The sequence below is a fragment of the Aspergillus ochraceoroseus genome (genome assembly GCF_002846915.1).
Source record: "Aspergillus ochraceoroseus IBT 24754 chromosome Unknown P175scaffold_2, whole genome shotgun sequence".
Lineage (NCBI taxonomy): Eukaryota > Fungi > Ascomycota > Eurotiomycetes > Eurotiales > Aspergillaceae > Aspergillus > Aspergillus ochraceoroseus.
Genome location: NW_024468477.1, coordinates 2949851 through 2965720, shown reverse-complemented (window position 1 = coordinate 2965720; position 15870 = coordinate 2949851). Strand labels below are relative to the sequence as shown.

Here is a 15870-nt window from a genome sequence, read left to right as displayed (position 1 = left end):
CTTTTGATAAGAAACGACGAACTATATTAGTGAACAGGACATGAGATGAGATACAGTGTTACTGAATCAACAGTCTGTTCACACAAAAGACCCAAAGGTTCCATGGACTAAGCCCTCGCTTTACTCCGTACTCAGTACAAGAAACAAAAAAACCAATGCCCTCAGCACCACTGCCGCTCAAACCAAAGCCAACCCAGGCCATCTTCACTACATCCCTCCTCCCTCCCGGCCCCAACAACGTCGTCGGCTTTACCCTTCCAACCCGCACGATCCCCCACCCCCCCACCAACCCATCCGTGCTGAACGACGCCCTCGCCGTTCGCCTCCAAGTCTTCGTTGACGAACAGAAATGCGCGCCCGATCTCGAAATCGACGAGGATGATAGCCGGAGCTGGCACTGGGTGATTTATGATGAGAATCACCGACTCCCTGGCTCGGACTCGAACCCCATGAAAGTCCCTGTTGCGGTGCTTCGGCTCGTGCCGCCACCGCATGCATCGCATGATGATTTTGCCGCGATGTATGGGAACGCCAATGCCAATGCCAATGCCAGCCAAGACGAGGAAACCTCAAGCGGAGATGGAGATGGAGATGGAGACGCAACCCCACGACTCAAGAAGTATGACTTCACGCACGAAGCCCATATCAAGTTCGGCCGTGTGGCGGTTCTCCCCGAGTACCGCGGGTACGGGCTCGCGCGAAAATTAATGGAAATGTCAATGGCGTGGGCGGCGGGAAACGCTGCGGCGATCAATGCGTCGCTGGCGCGGGTGGTTCGGGAGGAGTGCAGTGGCGGGCTGGCTCGTGGAGCTCGGGTTCCTGTGTGGAAGGGGCTGGCGCTGGTACATGCGCAGGTATGGGTGGAGAAGTTCTATGAGCGGCTTGGGTTTGAGACGGACGAGGAGATGGGGAGGTGGAGTGAGGTTGGGATCGAGCATGTAGGGATGTGGAAGCGGTTGGATGGATATAGGGTTAGAGGGGACAAGACTAGGTAACTATTCAGTACATGACATGACATATAACTAACCTATATTTATTATAAGACACTAGTTAACTACACTACGTATATGACGAAGAAGAGAGAAATGCAGCTTAAGGTTTCATTTAGCAAAGTACCAACACACCTCTATAGGCCGAGACAGAGCGAATAGCCTGCAAGTCATAAAACGCCATAACCAGTGAGAAACAAACCAACAGAAGATCGCCGAACATAAGCAATCATAACAGGGTATCCTGAGGAATAACGAAAAAAAAAAAAAAAAAAAAAAAGTGTGAAAACCCCCGCCCGCTTCTATCGCAGCATTAAAGGGACCGACCCCCGGGTATGAGGTGACGAAAAGTAGTAGTAAAGGACTTGTGAAGCATCACAAGAGAGAAAGAAAGAAAAAAAAAAAAAAGATCCCGCCCGAACTCCAGGTAGATGATTTGAAATGTAAAAGGTGCGAAACAGGGCCCGATAAAATGGGACAGAAGATGTTCTAGAATATGTGTCATGTCGAAGTGAAGTATTTGCAGTAGATGAGGTTTTGTGAGATCAATGTGACAGGGCCCAAATAAAAAATTGGCCGACCATCATCGATGATGATTAGAAAGTGCTCCAGTTCCAGCCTCGAGGGATGCTCGCAGCGATCTCAGTAGTCTGGTTGAGCACGTTGGCAAACGCCGACTTGATGCCCTCGTCCTGCGAGAAACCAGCATGCTCCAAGGCAGGAGGGCTGTCTGCATCGATGGGCTCCACGGCATTTGGGCTGGCGTTTTGGGCGTTGATCAAGCTCTGGATCTTGCTGAGACGGTCAGCACGTGACTCTTCCCAGCGCTGGTAGGCACTCCAGCAAAGGTCGCAGGCTCGCGAGGGGATGCCTTCAGGATGGAAGCGAGCATCCTGGTCGAGAGGGACCATATGAGGCGTGTGAGAGGAACAGAAGACATGGCCGCAATGGCGACAGTGATGACGACGGAGGAAAAGACCAAAGGAGGAACGGCAGGTAGGAGAGTCACAGCTGCGCGACGCAGAGTCAGCCTAGTTAAACCGTGTTAGTAAAGAAAAAAAAAAAAAAAAAAAAAAAAAAGACTTTGCGACACATGAGTAACACAATCCCTGGTAGTTGACGATTGCGCGAGATGTCGCAACCGCTGGCTGGTGCGACATTCTGGAGCGCAGGCACGCAACCGCCGCAATATAAATTGCAAGACAACCCAAGGAGGAGGACGTCTTCCCACAAGAGGTTTTTAAATTAAGATGCAAAAAGAACTTTATTTGGCTTACCTTCCAGTGATCTCTGGTGGGAAGACCAGTAACCTCTCCGAGGTGTTCGTTTTTCATCCACTCATCCTCAGCTAGCTTGCTGATGCCTCCACTGGCAACACTCTCCAAGGTGGAGCGACGGCTGACAGTATCACTAGTCTCGCCATCGTTTAGACTGTCGAAAGAACCGTGAATGCTGCGGGGAGGAGTGGGAGGGGAGGGCTTTTGAGGCCGCTCAGTGGGACGCAAGGCAGCAGGAACATAGAGAGGGGCCTTTGGAGGACGCAGCTGGCGAGTCTGCAGAGGGAGATACTGAAGACGAGGAGAGGTGGGCGAGTTGTTGGCAGGAGTGGTTGTTGCGGAGTTCATAGGAGAGGGATGGCCGTAGATGGAAATATGGTTGATCGGAGAGGTGGTGGTAGTAACAACATGAGTCGCCATTTCGAAAAAGAAACACAGTAGTAGGTAGTATAGTATGTGCAGAGGTGACAAGTGGATATGTAAATCTGATGAGGGGAGAGTCGAAAAAGCAATGATCAAGAGTGAGGTGAGTGTGGTTGTTTTTATGATGATGATTATTATTAGAAGAGGGTCTGGAGCTGGTGAATGGACCAAGCTAGTATCAACGATGTAGATGAATTGAGGTACAGCGGAACCATAAACACATCGCAGTGGCGAAAGTTTGGCCGATAAAGTTCGTAATGACGGCGAGAAGGGTGAATGATGAGATATCAAAAGAGAGCGCGACGATCTGGACGGATGCGAGAGCCGCGGAGCGTAGGGAGAATCAAGACGGGGGAGGAGAGAAGTAGTATCTATAGGGATAATACTCTGATGGAGAGAAGAAATGCATGGACCTTAATAGGATTTGTGGACGAGAAAGCGAGGGAAAGCAAGGCGATTTTTGCCATGCGCCAGTGGGGATTTTGGGAGATGTACGCTAACGGATGGAGAAGTTCAGAAACCCCAATAATAATATAGAGGAATAATCTGTCGAGAAAAGGAACGTAGCCGGTGGACCCGTTGGAAGATCGGAGGCAACAGAACCAGTATCCCTTTTACTTTGGACAAGGGCAATTAATTTCTGGTGATGGTGGTGGTGGCTTTTTTTTTTTTTTTTAACTTATTCAGAAGAAGGAATGAAATTTGAAGCTTTTACTACCTATGTTCAAGGATACCTAGGTATGTATATATGATCGAGGAAGAAATTCCAGAGGACTCCTGGATTAGAGCGATGTTTTACCGAGGAAATGAACTGGCCGGTGGTTGGGACGGGATCTCGCAAGAGAGATAGGCAACTCGTTATTATTAATAACTACATAGTTCGAGGGTTGTTCTGCCGGGGTCTGGAGTCTCTGGATGATCATTCTGGGCTAAGTCTTCTCCCCTGGCCCCAATATCGAGACTTCACTCAGGTAATTAGGATTTTCCTCCCTTCTTCACCGTTCATCCTTCAAAGTAAAGGAAAGGTTGTCAATTCTGGTTACACAAAACAAGGGGCCAACAAGAACGTAGAATAAGTACCTAATCCCTGCATGAAGGTATCATTTCCTTCCCCTCCTCTCTCCCCTTTTCTCCGGAGTCATGATGACAACATCCCTGCCCCATCTTGACCGCCTCTTGATACCCCAAAATAGGGCAATTTATGCTTCGCCTCACATGGTTATCGGAAGCATCCAAAAAAAGGGAGGATCTGGAAAGTGATCGTAGCATTTCAAGATCGTGAATCATCCATAACATCATCCTGTCGTCTGTGGATTACTATGGTTGTTTTCAGGCGGTGGCGACGGATTCAGATTCAGTAGCTTGAGCGGCAAAAAGCATGATGACTTTCCTCTTCAGGCGATCTCCATCCTCTCTCTCTCTCTCTCTCGCTCTCTCTCCACTTGCGACTCCAGGTAAAAAGGGCAAGAGAGAGAGAGAGAGAGAGAGACCCCAACTTGAGGTAATTGAAACCGGCTTACTGGTCTAAAAAGTTTTCTCCCGCTGTCACTACGACGGTTACTGACCAACGGCACACTGAGACTGAATCCATCCAGAAATCAAAATCTAGGCGATCCTTATTGGCAATCCGGTTGCAGTTGGACAGTTGGAGACTCCACACGAGACCCCCAACCCACTCTAACCACTTTTGGCGATAGATAACTTTTTCTTCCCGGAGAAGATGGAAGTGTTCACGAGACTCCCTCTTTGTTATTTTATTACCTACCCGAATGTTTTCGACGAAAAATCAATATCCCAGTAGTCAAGGTAATAAATCGGAGAACTGCATATGCCTAACCCAAGATTACCCCTAGATCTGCTTGACATGTAGTAGCGGTGACCCCTCCACTTTTGTTGCCAAGTGAAGGGTCAAGTACGGAGAGCTGTAAGAACCGATATTCGGCTGCGCAACACACCGTGGACTGTAAGTGTAACTGTATAGGCACTCAGAGGACCCACCGTCTCAGTTTGAGTTCTTGGGAAGGTCGACTGTTAAGTGGAGCACCAATCAACAATAAGCACGGGCTTTTCCAACCCCGGTGGGTTTGATCAAACTCGCTTCCGGATTGGCAGCCTTCGAACTTGTTATCGCAGACTCCTGATTGGCTTCTCTTGCCGTGGCTCGTTGCTATTGGCCGACAGCCGGTCCTGCACGGACATAGGCCGAGCTCCGCTGCCGATGATTATGTAACTGAATGGTTGGGTCCCCGGTCAACAAGCGTGTGGATTCGTGGAAGCATTGTCGAATATTCTATTCTCTCTTTCTCTCTCTCCCTCTCTCGGTTGCCCGGGCGCAAAAGCCTAATTGCTTCAGAATCCCCAATCTACCTTATCTCACCCTTTTACTGTATCGACATCCCAGAGTATGTACGGAGCCTATCTACAGGGATTAACCACATACCACCTAAGGTATACTCCGTACTAGGTACTACTACATACCTTGTATCTAAATACTTGTTGATAATAAATAAATAATCCTCTGCAAGACACGCGTAGTAGATTCATTTCACCGTCCTACTACGGAGTACTACTACCTGATCGCCCGGGGATAATTCGGGCATCCTCCGGTCTACTATCGATATATTATACCTAGTATTGCGGACTACGGACTAGCATTTTTGGAACCTCGTCAATTTCGACAAAGATGGAGGGGGCCCGACTAGTGCATCGCGGAACAATTCCCGTTTCTTCAAATAATGATCAATCAAGTCCATTTGCCTCCATGCTAGGTTACTAGTTTTATCTCAACGTACTCCGTACGGAGTAATCTGTTGACTCGAACTGAGGAGGCATGGATGGAATCCGCTCTGCTCCGGAGGAATTCTCTTAAGGCTTGCAATTATAAGATGCACCCCTTTACAGGGTACTATTACTGGTTCTGTACGGAGTAAACTGAGACACTAAGCATAAGCTCTATCGATCTATCAATCTATCACATGTGGTCTCATGACACTTGCAAGTCCTTCATTTGGAATTAAACAGACCTACCCGCTTTTCGCGAATCACTTTCTTCTCCGCGCGTAGTCTTATTTTCAATAGATCCAATTCTCAGGAGTAATCTAGCATGCTGTCGAGGGCTTTATTGCCTTGGTTGCAGGTCCCAATTGTGTTGGTTATACAGAGTCCGGAGTAACTTAGTTAACTCTAACAAATGCTGACGCAGGTTACTAGTAGTTCGACGCAGCTAGGGGGGTCAACCGCGAATCAACAGGTCGAACTTAAATTTCTAATCTCACATATTATGAAACGTATCACATATCTCATTATCGAGACTTACCCACCTCCTTGGTTTACCTAGTATGTATCCGTACATAGTATCGTGGATTGGCTGGGGAACTCTTGAGCCGGTCGAGATGGATCTATCTGTATCATCACATTAATCTGGCCAAATACTGAGAACATGGTACATGATTGGTTGTAGATGTTAATGCAGGGAAAATCTGGCCTGTTTAAATATGTACGGAGTATATACTATTTAGTGTGTAGACTAGTATATATACCCTGGGCAGAACTAAACCCCTGCATACTCATCTAGATACAGTAACTTACTTCGGCTCCAAAAAGAAGTAATCAGATACACCATATCAACAGAACCCTTCAAATGCCTCCTAAAACTAGAAGGAAAATACTACCCGTACACGAGAGTGAATCCTGAGGTATACGACGTCATCATCCAGGTTACTACTTCCTTACCCCTCAGTCTTGAATGATGCTCGTCCTTCGACCTGTATACTTTCTCTCTGAGACCATAAGCCCGCATAATAACAATAATAATAATAATAATAATAATAATAACAACAACAACAATAAACCCACCATGAATCTCGCCGTTTTCAGCACGAAATCATATGATAAACTCTACCTCGATACCATCCTCCACGACCAGTTCCCCTCCCTGTGTACAATCACCTATCACACCTTCGCCTTGACCTCCGACACGGTCGCGCTCGCGCAGGGGGTCGACGCAATCTGCGCCTTCGTCAACGACACCCTCGACGCCCCCGTTCTCCGAACCCTACACAGCCTCGGCGTGCGCGCGATCCTCCTCCGCTGCGCGGGCTTCAACAACATCGACCTCCCCCTTGCCGAAGAACTGGGCTTCTTTGTCGCCAACGTCCCCTCTTACTCCCCCGAAGCCGTCGCGGAATTCACCGTCGCCCTGGTCCAGACGCTGAACCGCAAGACCCACCGCGCCTACAACCGCGTGCGCGAGGGGAACTTCAATCTCGAGGGGTTCCTAGGCTCCACGCTGCACGGGAAGACCGTGGGGATTGTAGGCGTGGGGCGGATCGGACTGGCGCTTGCGAAGATCTTCCATGGCTTTGGGTGTCGATTGCTGGCGTCGGATCCGTTTGGGGGCGACGAGTTCCGAACGTACGGCGAGTTGGTGGACTTGCATGCGTTGTTGGCGGAGAGCGATATCGTGAGCTTGCATTGTCCGTTGACGGAGGGGACGCGGCATCTCATCGACAAGGAGAATCTCGACAGGATGAAGCCCGGCGCGTTGCTGGTGAATACATCCAGAGGTGGTCTGCTTAATACGAAATCCGTGATCGAGGCCCTCAAGACCGGGAAGTTGGGCGGGTTGGCCCTGGATGTGTATGAGCAGGAGGGCGCGCTGTTTTATAACGACCATTCGCATGAGATTATCCATGACGATACCCTGATGCGGTTGATGACCTTTCCCAATGTGCTTGTTTGTGGGCACCAGGCGTTCTTTACCAAGGAGGCTCTGACGGAGATTGCCTCGACCACGTTGGCGAATTTGCAGGACTGGGTGATGAAGAGGCCTTGCAAGAATTCCTTGGTTAGGGAGGGCCATTTACTAGTTGCGAGGGATAAGGAGCCTGTGCGATTGTAGCCCCCCTTCTTTTCGTCTTAATATTACCTAGGTAGGTATGTTACCTATAGTTCAGTATGCACCAGTATGGTAGCATCAAAACACTTTTGAATTTTGGTTATCACCAGAGAACTTGGGATATCTGCAGTACAATCACAAAGAAGCTTGGAATTTCCCATCGATCTGCTCAATCTTCGCATTGGCTCTCTTGTAACCCTCTTCCTGTTCGACATTCTCTACAAACCGCGCCAGCATTGGGTACTGGCCCTGCAGCGGCATTCTTGCGTGGGCTGCAATCAACGGGAAGCTCATCATGATATCGGCAGCCGTCACCTTGCTACCGCAGAAAAACGGGCCACCTTCCGGGCTAGTTTCGAGCTGGCCCTCGAGAAATTCCAGGGTGGTAGTGATGTTGCGGTTGAGGAATTGGGCTTCAACCTGGTTTGCCACCATCTGGGGGATGAATTTCAAAAAGAACGGAATAGGCGCGTTTTTGAGGGCTAAAGTCGTTAGTTTCCCCATTCACACCAGTAGCTGAAAAAAATAAAATAAATAAAGAATAAACTTACAATCCATAAGCAGCTTCATGACCAAGAACGGCATCAAGCTTCCTTCAGAGAAATGCATATAATACCGATATCGCATCCACTCCTCCGTCTCGCCACCCACTTGGCCCTCCTTGCCCTTTGAATACCGGGTCGGGATGAGCCTCTCTCCTCCAAAGTGATCGCAGAGGTACTCGACGATCAAACCCGACTCCGCAAGAACCAGCGGCTTCGAGGCGCCCGGAGACTCAATGGCGATGACGGGGGATTTACCGAGAGGATGAATCTCCTTGAGCTCCGGTGGAGCGAGCATGTCGGCCCCGCGCTGGAACGTTTTCACTTCATATGGTACGTTGAGCTCTTCTAGAAGCCAGAGAATGCGATGCGCTCGGGATTTTTCCAGCCTACCTTTTTTTTTTTTTTTTTTTTTTCATTAGAAGCGGATTTTTGTAGGATGGTTGGGGGAAGCTGATCCGTACCAGTAAAGAGTGACTTTGACGTCGGAAGCCATGGCGGCGACAGTAGGTTTAGAAACACAGATCCCGAATCAAAAGCTGGAGATGGGCCGAGAGAGAATAATTTGGGACCTGGGAAGGCTTTTTATATCCTGTCGATCGTAATCCTGGTTCTCTCTCATTTTTCAAATCCTACTGGCGTAGCTCACAGGCCATAGGTATAGCCTCGGGAAGGGGAAGTTAAAAAAAAATGCTTGTGAACGACCATCTGCGTCATTGGCTCGTGGGTCTTGAGGGCTGGATTGATCAATCAAACCAGATAATTCGAATTCTTCCTCTGCGGAGGTCGATCCAGCTCAGTCGCATTTCGATGCATTGTCTTTCCCGTCCGGGTCCTTCGCTGGGCAATTGAAGTTAGGTTAGCTACTAAGTAACTATACAGAGTAATTACCTACTTCACCATTCAGGAAGACAAACAAATCCACCCAAATATATGAAAGTCTCCCTTTTACCCGTGGTATGACCCGTACACCGTGCTGAGTTCTACGCGCGCTGGCGGTTCGGAAGAACTATGGCCCGCAGGGCCATCTTTTCTGTGCTGTAGAAATTTCTATATTATCTACTTTTATAAGCTATTACCATGCTAATACTTACTTGAATACCTACTTGAATACCTGCTAATACCTCCTTTAATATCTACTTTAATACCTATTTTAATTCTAACTTCCATACTTGCATTAATATAATAGCTATCATACTAATATGCAAGCTGCTGAGCGTAGCGAGGATTTGAGGCTGGTCCACCCAAATCGTACCATGTTATCTGTCAGATTATACTAAATTAGACCATAAAGGAACACAATAAAATGAATCGAAATAGTTAAACTGGAGCACATTCTGGCCATAGTTAGTTACTTAGTTAGTTGTTAGTAGTTAGTTAACTAGTTAGTGACTGCGTCTCTGCTGACTCAGCAACACCAAGACATATCCACGTGATCGCCCAACTTCGTCTCGTCGTCACCGAAAGCATTCGGATATCAAGGAATCCAGCCTAAGAAAGCCGTCAAACAAAAACAACCACCACCATGGCCGGTCCTAGCAAGTGTAAGTGCCCCTTTGAAAAAGAAGAAGAATGAAGTAGGGTCCTGACTTTCCCTCGTTCTAGCCCTGGTCCTCGACCCGGCCCTGCAGAAATACTACGGTACCGTTTCCCGTCCTCTCCCGACGAAGTTTCCATGCATGTCTGTTGTGTGCCTATGAGAGCGAACCTCAATGCCGGGCTCATGTCCAGGATGCACGGGAGATCTATCTCGGGCGTTCAAAGTAACTGGATGATTTGTGTACTGATCTTTTTGGGGGGGGGGGGGGGGGAATTCAATTGAACAGAACTCAATGCAAACCGCTACAAGTACTTCCGCTGGACACCCCGCCATGCCTGGATTGCGTTTATCTATGTCGGCGTGATCCCTGCCACCCTGGGGTACATCGCTTACAAGACCGATGTATGTTTGGTTTCCTTGTTTCCTTGATGGGTTAGGAGGGCTGAGTGTGGTGTTAACTCTGGGTTATAGGGTAAATACGATCTCCGCGGGAAGAGGAAAGGCGATACCATTGCGGAATGGTAAGCGGATGGGATTAGCGAAGAAAGAAAAGGAATCACTGGGGAAGAACGAGACCGGTGCTTCCGGCTCGATTCGTTGACGTGGTGGGAAGTGTGCGAGGTCTTTTTTGGTCCGGGTGTTCTGTTTCGCTGGACGTTGTAACTATTACTAGAATATACCGCATCAAGTTCGTTTCGTTTTGTGAAGGGTCCTCCTCCTCTAGACATTTTTTTTTTTTTTTTTTTACCTTGCGGTATCATGGTCTAGTTTACTGTTCTCATGAGTATAATAACGTATTGATCCCATTAGACGTATCTGGATTTTCGTCCGGACATCCCTTCTTGGTCCGGAACTCCTTGTTGCTAGTAGTACATAATCCTGGGAGAAACAATCAGGGACAAGAACAGGAGAACAGAGACTAATAAGGTGCCCATCCTCTCCTCCCAGAGGGTCCGCCATATCCCCGTCCACCTTCCGGTACCCGTTCGCCTCGTCTCCAGTCACCGGGAGGAATCCCTCGATCACCTCCTCCTCCTCCTCCTCTCCCTCCACGTCCACCAGGCCGACCACCACTCCCACCGCCAAACCCATTATCACGGAATGCGCGCATGCCACCGCCGATAGTTGAGCTCCCGGCACCCCTACCGCCACTTAATGGTGGCGCGACCGATCCGTCCTCCAGCGGCGGTAGAATTGCGCAGTCCACATAATCTCCAATCACGAACCGCGCCTCCTGCAGCGTTTTGTCCGCCTCATTCCCCTGCAGTCGGAACGGACCTGTGCGCGCTGTACCGCCATTTCTTGATTCATCTTCCTTGCTTTCTCTGGCTCCGATCACAACGCTTCCCAGGTCCTTGCTAAGATACCGGCCTCGCGCGTCGGGCCCCATCATCGCGGCCCCTTTCGTGTCGGGGTAGATGAGACGGAAGCATAGTCGGGTTCCGATGGGTGGATCCGGTAGAAACGATGGCAGTGCGGAGGTGAGGAGCTGCGAGAGCTCGCGTAACGTGCATGATTGCCAGGTGTAGATTTGAAGATGTGTAGGGAGAGAAGAGGGTGGTGGGGGAGGGGAGCCAGGGCGAATGGCATTTGGCCCGCTCACGGGGCCGCTGTACGGCGCCGCTGAAGAAGATGGCGCTGCGAAGTCAGAGAGGAGATGGAAGGAGTTTAATCGGTAGAAGAGCTTGAGGTGGAAGGGGGTGGTCGATTGTCGGTCGATTTTGGGCTTCGGCGCATCTCGAGCGGCCGCGGCCATGATGGGCACGCGGAGCTGGAGAATATTTTTTTTTTTTTTAAGCGTGTGGTGTATTGCGACGTTTATGAGGTATGCTTTGAGTTGAAGTTGAGCTCGAAAAATAGAACTTCCTCTATATCATTGTTGGGGAATGAAGGTGGGTTGGGACAAATATGGAGAATTGGGACTGTGATGTTGGAATGGGTGATCACGAGAGCTCTCGACCGCCGGAAGGAGAAACAATTTCCTACTACTAAGTTGCTGGGACGAGCCTCCACCTTTTCCTTCTCAGACTCGTGCCCATTCAGCGCAATTGTACTCTACGCCCCTTTATATGGCTGCATCTAATACACAGCAGACATAATAAACTTGGTTTTCTTATTTACGCTTTGAACAGACCGGCAGCATGGATTTCGCTGCGTTAATGTCCAAGGAAATCGCCAAGGCGAAAGGACCCGCCGCTCCCAGCTCAGGATCAGAACAAAACAGCTCGTCAAAGTCCTCGGAAAAGAAATACATTCGGCGCGCAGACCAAGAAGCTGCCCGAGTAGCTGCCTATAACGAGGAACAGGAGCGCCTGGAGAAGGAGCGCGAGGAGCGCACGACCCAGAAGCGGAAGCTGGAAGAGGAAGAAGCGGACCGACGACGCGAACGAGAAGACAAAAAGAGGCGACTAGCAGAAGAATCGCGCAAGAAAAGGGAAGCTGAAGAAGCTGAGAAGGAACGAGCGCGGAGGGAACGACTTGGACTGCCGGAATTGCCCTCCCCATGCGAGAAGGACGAGAGCGATGAGATAGAGGGAGGAGAAGACGGCATCAGTGATGAGGATCTTACTCGCAAGTTGAGAGAACTGGATGAGCCAACTAGGCTTTTTGGAGAGACGCACCGTGGTCGCCTACGAAGATATCGGAAATTAACAGAGCGCTCTCTCGAAGCGCAGAAGATGTCCGACGGGCCCATCCCAACAACCCTAGAGCTGGTTGCTGAAGTAGATATGAAGATTCCCGACAAGGCTCCTAGAGATGCAGAGGGACGCAAGTTCTTGTTCCGTCAGCTGGCTTCCTATTTCAACATGGTACTCTCCGAGTGGGAGCTTGCACTAGCGAAGCGAGACGTGACGGTAAAACAAAGCCTTCAGGGACGACAAGCCTACAACGCGATGGTTCAGTCAAGAGAAAATATCACGCCACTCTTTCGCAAGTTCGAAAAGGCCGATATCGACGACAGTGTGCTTGAGCACATCGTCGAGATCATCCACAAAGCCCAACAGCGGAGATACGTCGACGCTAATGATGCGTATCTTCGCCTAAGTATTGGAAAAGCGTACGTCGACTTTGTTTTACTTGCTAATATCTTGATCAGACTAACCGGATTATAGAGCATGGCCTATCGGTGTGACTATGGTTGGTATTCACGAACGTTCGGCCCGAGAGAAGCTACACCAGGGCGACCGGCAAGCCCATATTCTGAGCGACGAAATAACGCGCAAATACCTCCAGAGTATCAAGAGATGCCTTAGTTTTGCTCAGACCCGATGGCCCCCAGATGATCAGCTTCAGATTATGGGTTAAGAACCGATATATCCAGTGTAAATTTGATTTTGATTATGCAGTCAATATTCTCTCTGCTTTCCGCTGCACTCAATCTTCTCTGGCATATCAACAATAATCCTCCCAAGGCAGCCTTGTCCTATGCGAAATATACACCAATGATATAGACTGTCTAAAACATATCTATGCGGCATGTAAATTCATACACTCATGCAAAAAAGCTGGTCAATATACAACAGACCCCCTCCAGATTTCTACCAGCCAACCCCAAATCCCTTTTGGTTCGCTCTTTTCGGGCACTGGTGAGATAATTGTGCCATGCTCTTGACTGAATTTTTGGGGTTGCCCGTTAGGACGGTAAACATCATGGCCGTCAATGCCATGCATCACCCCAATGGAAAAGTCTTGCGGCCTAGAAGCGGCTAGTGGTCTGCTCTTAGCTTTTACATCCCCGGTAAATGCACTGATTAACTTTCCAGCTGCCTGGACACAACTTCCATATGCAAAACGGATGAGAGAATCGCCGGTTAAGCTACCGATGATAAAGACATCGTGCGCAATCTCCACATTTTCAATGGCCTTCGCTCGCAATGTCTGTCCTGATATCGTAGCATTTACCTCACTCCCTTCCTCGCCGCTGAGGACCTCTTCTAAAAGACTGTGGTCGAGATATTTGAGGGTACCTCTTCGACCGGTAGCGTACACCATCCCGCGGATAGTTCGGGATAGGATTGCCCCATCTGACTGACGAAAGGTCACAATCGCGTGATCCTTCTGCATCTGTACATTAATAATCTCTGCATTTGGAAATCCTTCATATATATCGTCCCATGCCCGACTCTCCAGGAAAGGAGTTGATGCCGTCCGTTTCGACTTGGCTCGTTTGGTTGAGTGAGGTTCCGTGGTGATGGTGGCACGTCTCATCAATCGATATACACCAGCGTACTCAGGATACGCCTGCTGATGACAACCTCGAAGGGGTGAAGGCCGTTCCTCAGGATCCCATTTGAACATGTGAATAATCCTTTGATTCGCTGGCGCGGAGATGATGACATCCGCAGCTGAGAAACCAGACCCAATAACAAGAAGCGGTGTTTCGGGAGTTGGCTGAAGCGATACCAGAGGCTGCAAGAGTGGACAAGGCTGTAACACCTCGGAGAAGATTCCACTGGCCAAGACGATATGTTTACAGTTGACATTGTGCGAACGAATGAAGAACCCATTGTTCGTTCGTGTGATGCCGGACACGGTTTCGTTGCACCGGAAAACGTCGTTGATATGCACGGCTTGTGGGTAGAATCGGAAGTAGTCAGCGGTTTCTTGCCTGCTGGGTCGAGTATAAGGTGGAAGATCCTTGCCCGTGGTTTTGCGATAATGGTCGCCAAAGGAGTATCCGGGGAGGGAAAGCATTGACGCGTAGCTCAGGGTTTGGATTTCCCAGCTTGCGGGCATCGGATTCTCGGTCCACTGGCCACCGGGCCGGGGTGCATTGCCGATCACTAAATGAGGGACTGCTTTCTCAGGCTCATACCGCCACTCCACATTGGTATTGCTTTCCAATTCCTCTACATCAACGCTGGGACGCACAAGCGTGTCCAGGAGCACATTTACGGGAAGAGCCTGGGTTGAGTAAGAGAGACGTGAAGCAGCAAAATGCTCGGTTAAAGCCTCCACATCAGCTTCCAGGAGTCCTGGGACATCCCTGAGTTTTGCGTGGAGCAGGGGATCGGGGTGCGGATGCTTAGGTGAATAATATGGGAAATGGCCATGAAGAATATAGGACAGGATCATGGCCGATGGCCCGTTCCCTGGAGAGCCCCGGAGTCAATGATGGTCATTGGCAGCAAGACAACAGATTAAGGGGAAATAACTGTATGGGAGCGGTATGGCAACATACCGATAATAATGGTGTCAGTGTCCATGACAGGCTATTATTTGTGTACCCCGGAGCCAGTCAGCGCGGGGCATGACCTGGTTCCTCGGGGGCTTGTGCGGAGAACGGTGTTCAATTTGTGATTCCTGTTACAATCTCTGAAACCAGTGCGACCTCCGAATGAAGGAGAAGGACCCGAACGGCCATTGAGAGCATCTGTTACATCTGGGGATGAGCCAAAGTGTGCCAGGAGGATAGGATGGAGATCGAGAGTTGGTGTAAGGCGGGTGTGGGAGGAGCCAATTCCGCAACCGGTGAACTTGCTGACAAAACACCCCAAAAAAAAAGCCTTCCAAGCTTAGCTACAAGAACCAGAAGAATAAATCAAACCACTGGTGGCGGCCAGGTTTGATGATATCCCGGTCCTGCTGTGTATTTCCCAGTTCACGGTTCTGGTTGGAGCCGGACCACGGCCGGTACGGAGTAGAGTGGGAAAGCTTGCAGTAGGGGGAGAGATGATTCGAGGCCGATAAGGTGATGTGCTCGGACCGCAGTTATAGCTTTGCTTATTCAGGCTTCGATCAATCAATTCGCGTAGATGCCTCTGGTATACGAATGAATTGCTGCCTTTTTTTTCTTACTATTTTAGGTGATATCGCGAATCCAATCAAGGCAGCTCCGAAAGAAAAAGAACGTGATGAAGTCATACGGATTATTAATCACATGCCAACTGCTGACGCGGCGGGGTACTTCCGTTTAAGGAAACTAGGGCTAAGGGCTTGACACTGTAGTAGCCCTATACCCTATTTTCCAGTTATGGACGGGCTGACGCGTTGGTTGGCCTGAGGTGGCTCTCTATCATCTACTGCGTACTTCATATCGTAACCTGCAATCAAGAGACCACTGCCAGAGCTCCGAGGAGAAGAGAGAGAGAGAAAAAAAAAGAAAGAAAGAAAGGGCTGGAACGAGAGAAGATAAACCCTTTGTTCTGCCATGAATCTCTCATCATATTCCTCGTTACGTCCGTTATAATCCTCTTTATTG

General features: G+C 49.3%; 8 protein-coding genes across 8 annotated transcripts; 4 read left to right on the top strand and 4 right to left on the bottom strand.

Moving 5' to 3' along the window:
• The first annotated feature begins 18 nt into the window (after positions 1-18).
• P175DRAFT_0475149 (GNAT family N-acetyltransferase) lies at positions 19-1098 on the top strand. Its single transcript, XM_040895234.1, has one exon. It carries the CDS (start codon positions 156-158, stop codon positions 993-995), a length of 840 nt encoding a protein of 279 aa, XP_040754562.1. The 5' UTR covers positions 19-155; the 3' UTR covers positions 996-1098.
• Positions 1099-1375: 277 nt separating this feature from the next.
• On the bottom strand, positions 1376-3167 carry P175DRAFT_0499721 (FYVE zinc finger domain-containing protein). Its single transcript, XM_040896799.1, has 2 exons — positions 2269-3167; positions 1376-2022 (listed from the first exon to the last, which is right to left on the bottom strand). The coding sequence occupies exons 1-2, from the start codon at positions 2684-2686 to the stop codon at positions 1586-1588; spliced, it is 855 nt and encodes a 284-aa protein (XP_040754561.1). The 5' UTR covers positions 2687-3167; the 3' UTR covers positions 1376-1585.
• Positions 3168-6545: 3378 nt separating this feature from the next.
• Positions 6546-7589, top strand: P175DRAFT_0433068 (2-hydroxyacid dehydrogenase; the record flags this gene model as incomplete). Its single annotated transcript, XM_040893578.1, has 1 exon — positions 6546-7589. The coding sequence occupies one exon, from the start codon at positions 6546-6548 to the stop codon at positions 7587-7589; it is 1044 nt and encodes a 347-aa protein (XP_040754560.1).
• Positions 7590-7655: 66 nt separating this feature from the next.
• On the bottom strand, positions 7656-8721 carry P175DRAFT_0161002 (glutathione S-transferase). Its single transcript, XM_040892479.1, has 3 exons — positions 8593-8721; positions 8138-8517; positions 7656-8068 (listed from the first exon to the last, which is right to left on the bottom strand). Exons 1-3 carry the CDS (start codon positions 8622-8624, stop codon positions 7722-7724), a joined length of 759 nt encoding a protein of 252 aa, XP_040754559.1. The 5' UTR covers positions 8625-8721; the 3' UTR covers positions 7656-7721.
• A 932-nt stretch (positions 8722-9653) lies between these two features.
• P175DRAFT_0507894 (uncharacterized protein) lies at positions 9654-10193 on the top strand (the record flags this gene model as incomplete). The annotated part of the gene is made up of 4 exons (XM_040898298.1): positions 9654-9672; positions 9734-9769; positions 9955-10070; positions 10140-10193. 4 exons carry the CDS (start codon positions 9654-9656, stop codon positions 10191-10193), a joined length of 225 nt encoding a protein of 74 aa, XP_040754558.1.
• A 303-nt stretch (positions 10194-10496) lies between these two features.
• P175DRAFT_0499718 (SAP18 family protein) lies at positions 10497-11595 on the bottom strand. Its single transcript, XM_040896798.1, has one exon. The coding sequence runs from the start codon at positions 11422-11424 to the stop codon at positions 10588-10590; it is 837 nt and encodes a 278-aa protein (XP_040754557.1). The 5' UTR covers positions 11425-11595; the 3' UTR covers positions 10497-10587.
• Positions 11596-11809: 214 nt separating this feature from the next.
• On the top strand, positions 11810-12974 carry P175DRAFT_0431177 (mRNA splicing protein PRP18; the record flags this gene model as incomplete). The annotated part of the gene is made up of 2 exons (XM_040893470.1): positions 11810-12726; positions 12782-12974. 2 exons carry the CDS (start codon positions 11810-11812, stop codon positions 12972-12974), a joined length of 1110 nt encoding a protein of 369 aa, XP_040754556.1.
• Positions 12975-13178: 204 nt separating this feature from the next.
• On the bottom strand, positions 13179-14875 carry P175DRAFT_0433647 (uncharacterized protein; the record flags this gene model as incomplete). Its single annotated transcript, XM_040893612.1, has 2 exons — positions 13179-14761; positions 14851-14875. The coding sequence occupies 2 exons, from the start codon at positions 14873-14875 to the stop codon at positions 13179-13181; spliced, it is 1608 nt and encodes a 535-aa protein (XP_040754555.1).
• Between the last annotated feature and the right edge of the window lie 995 nt (positions 14876-15870).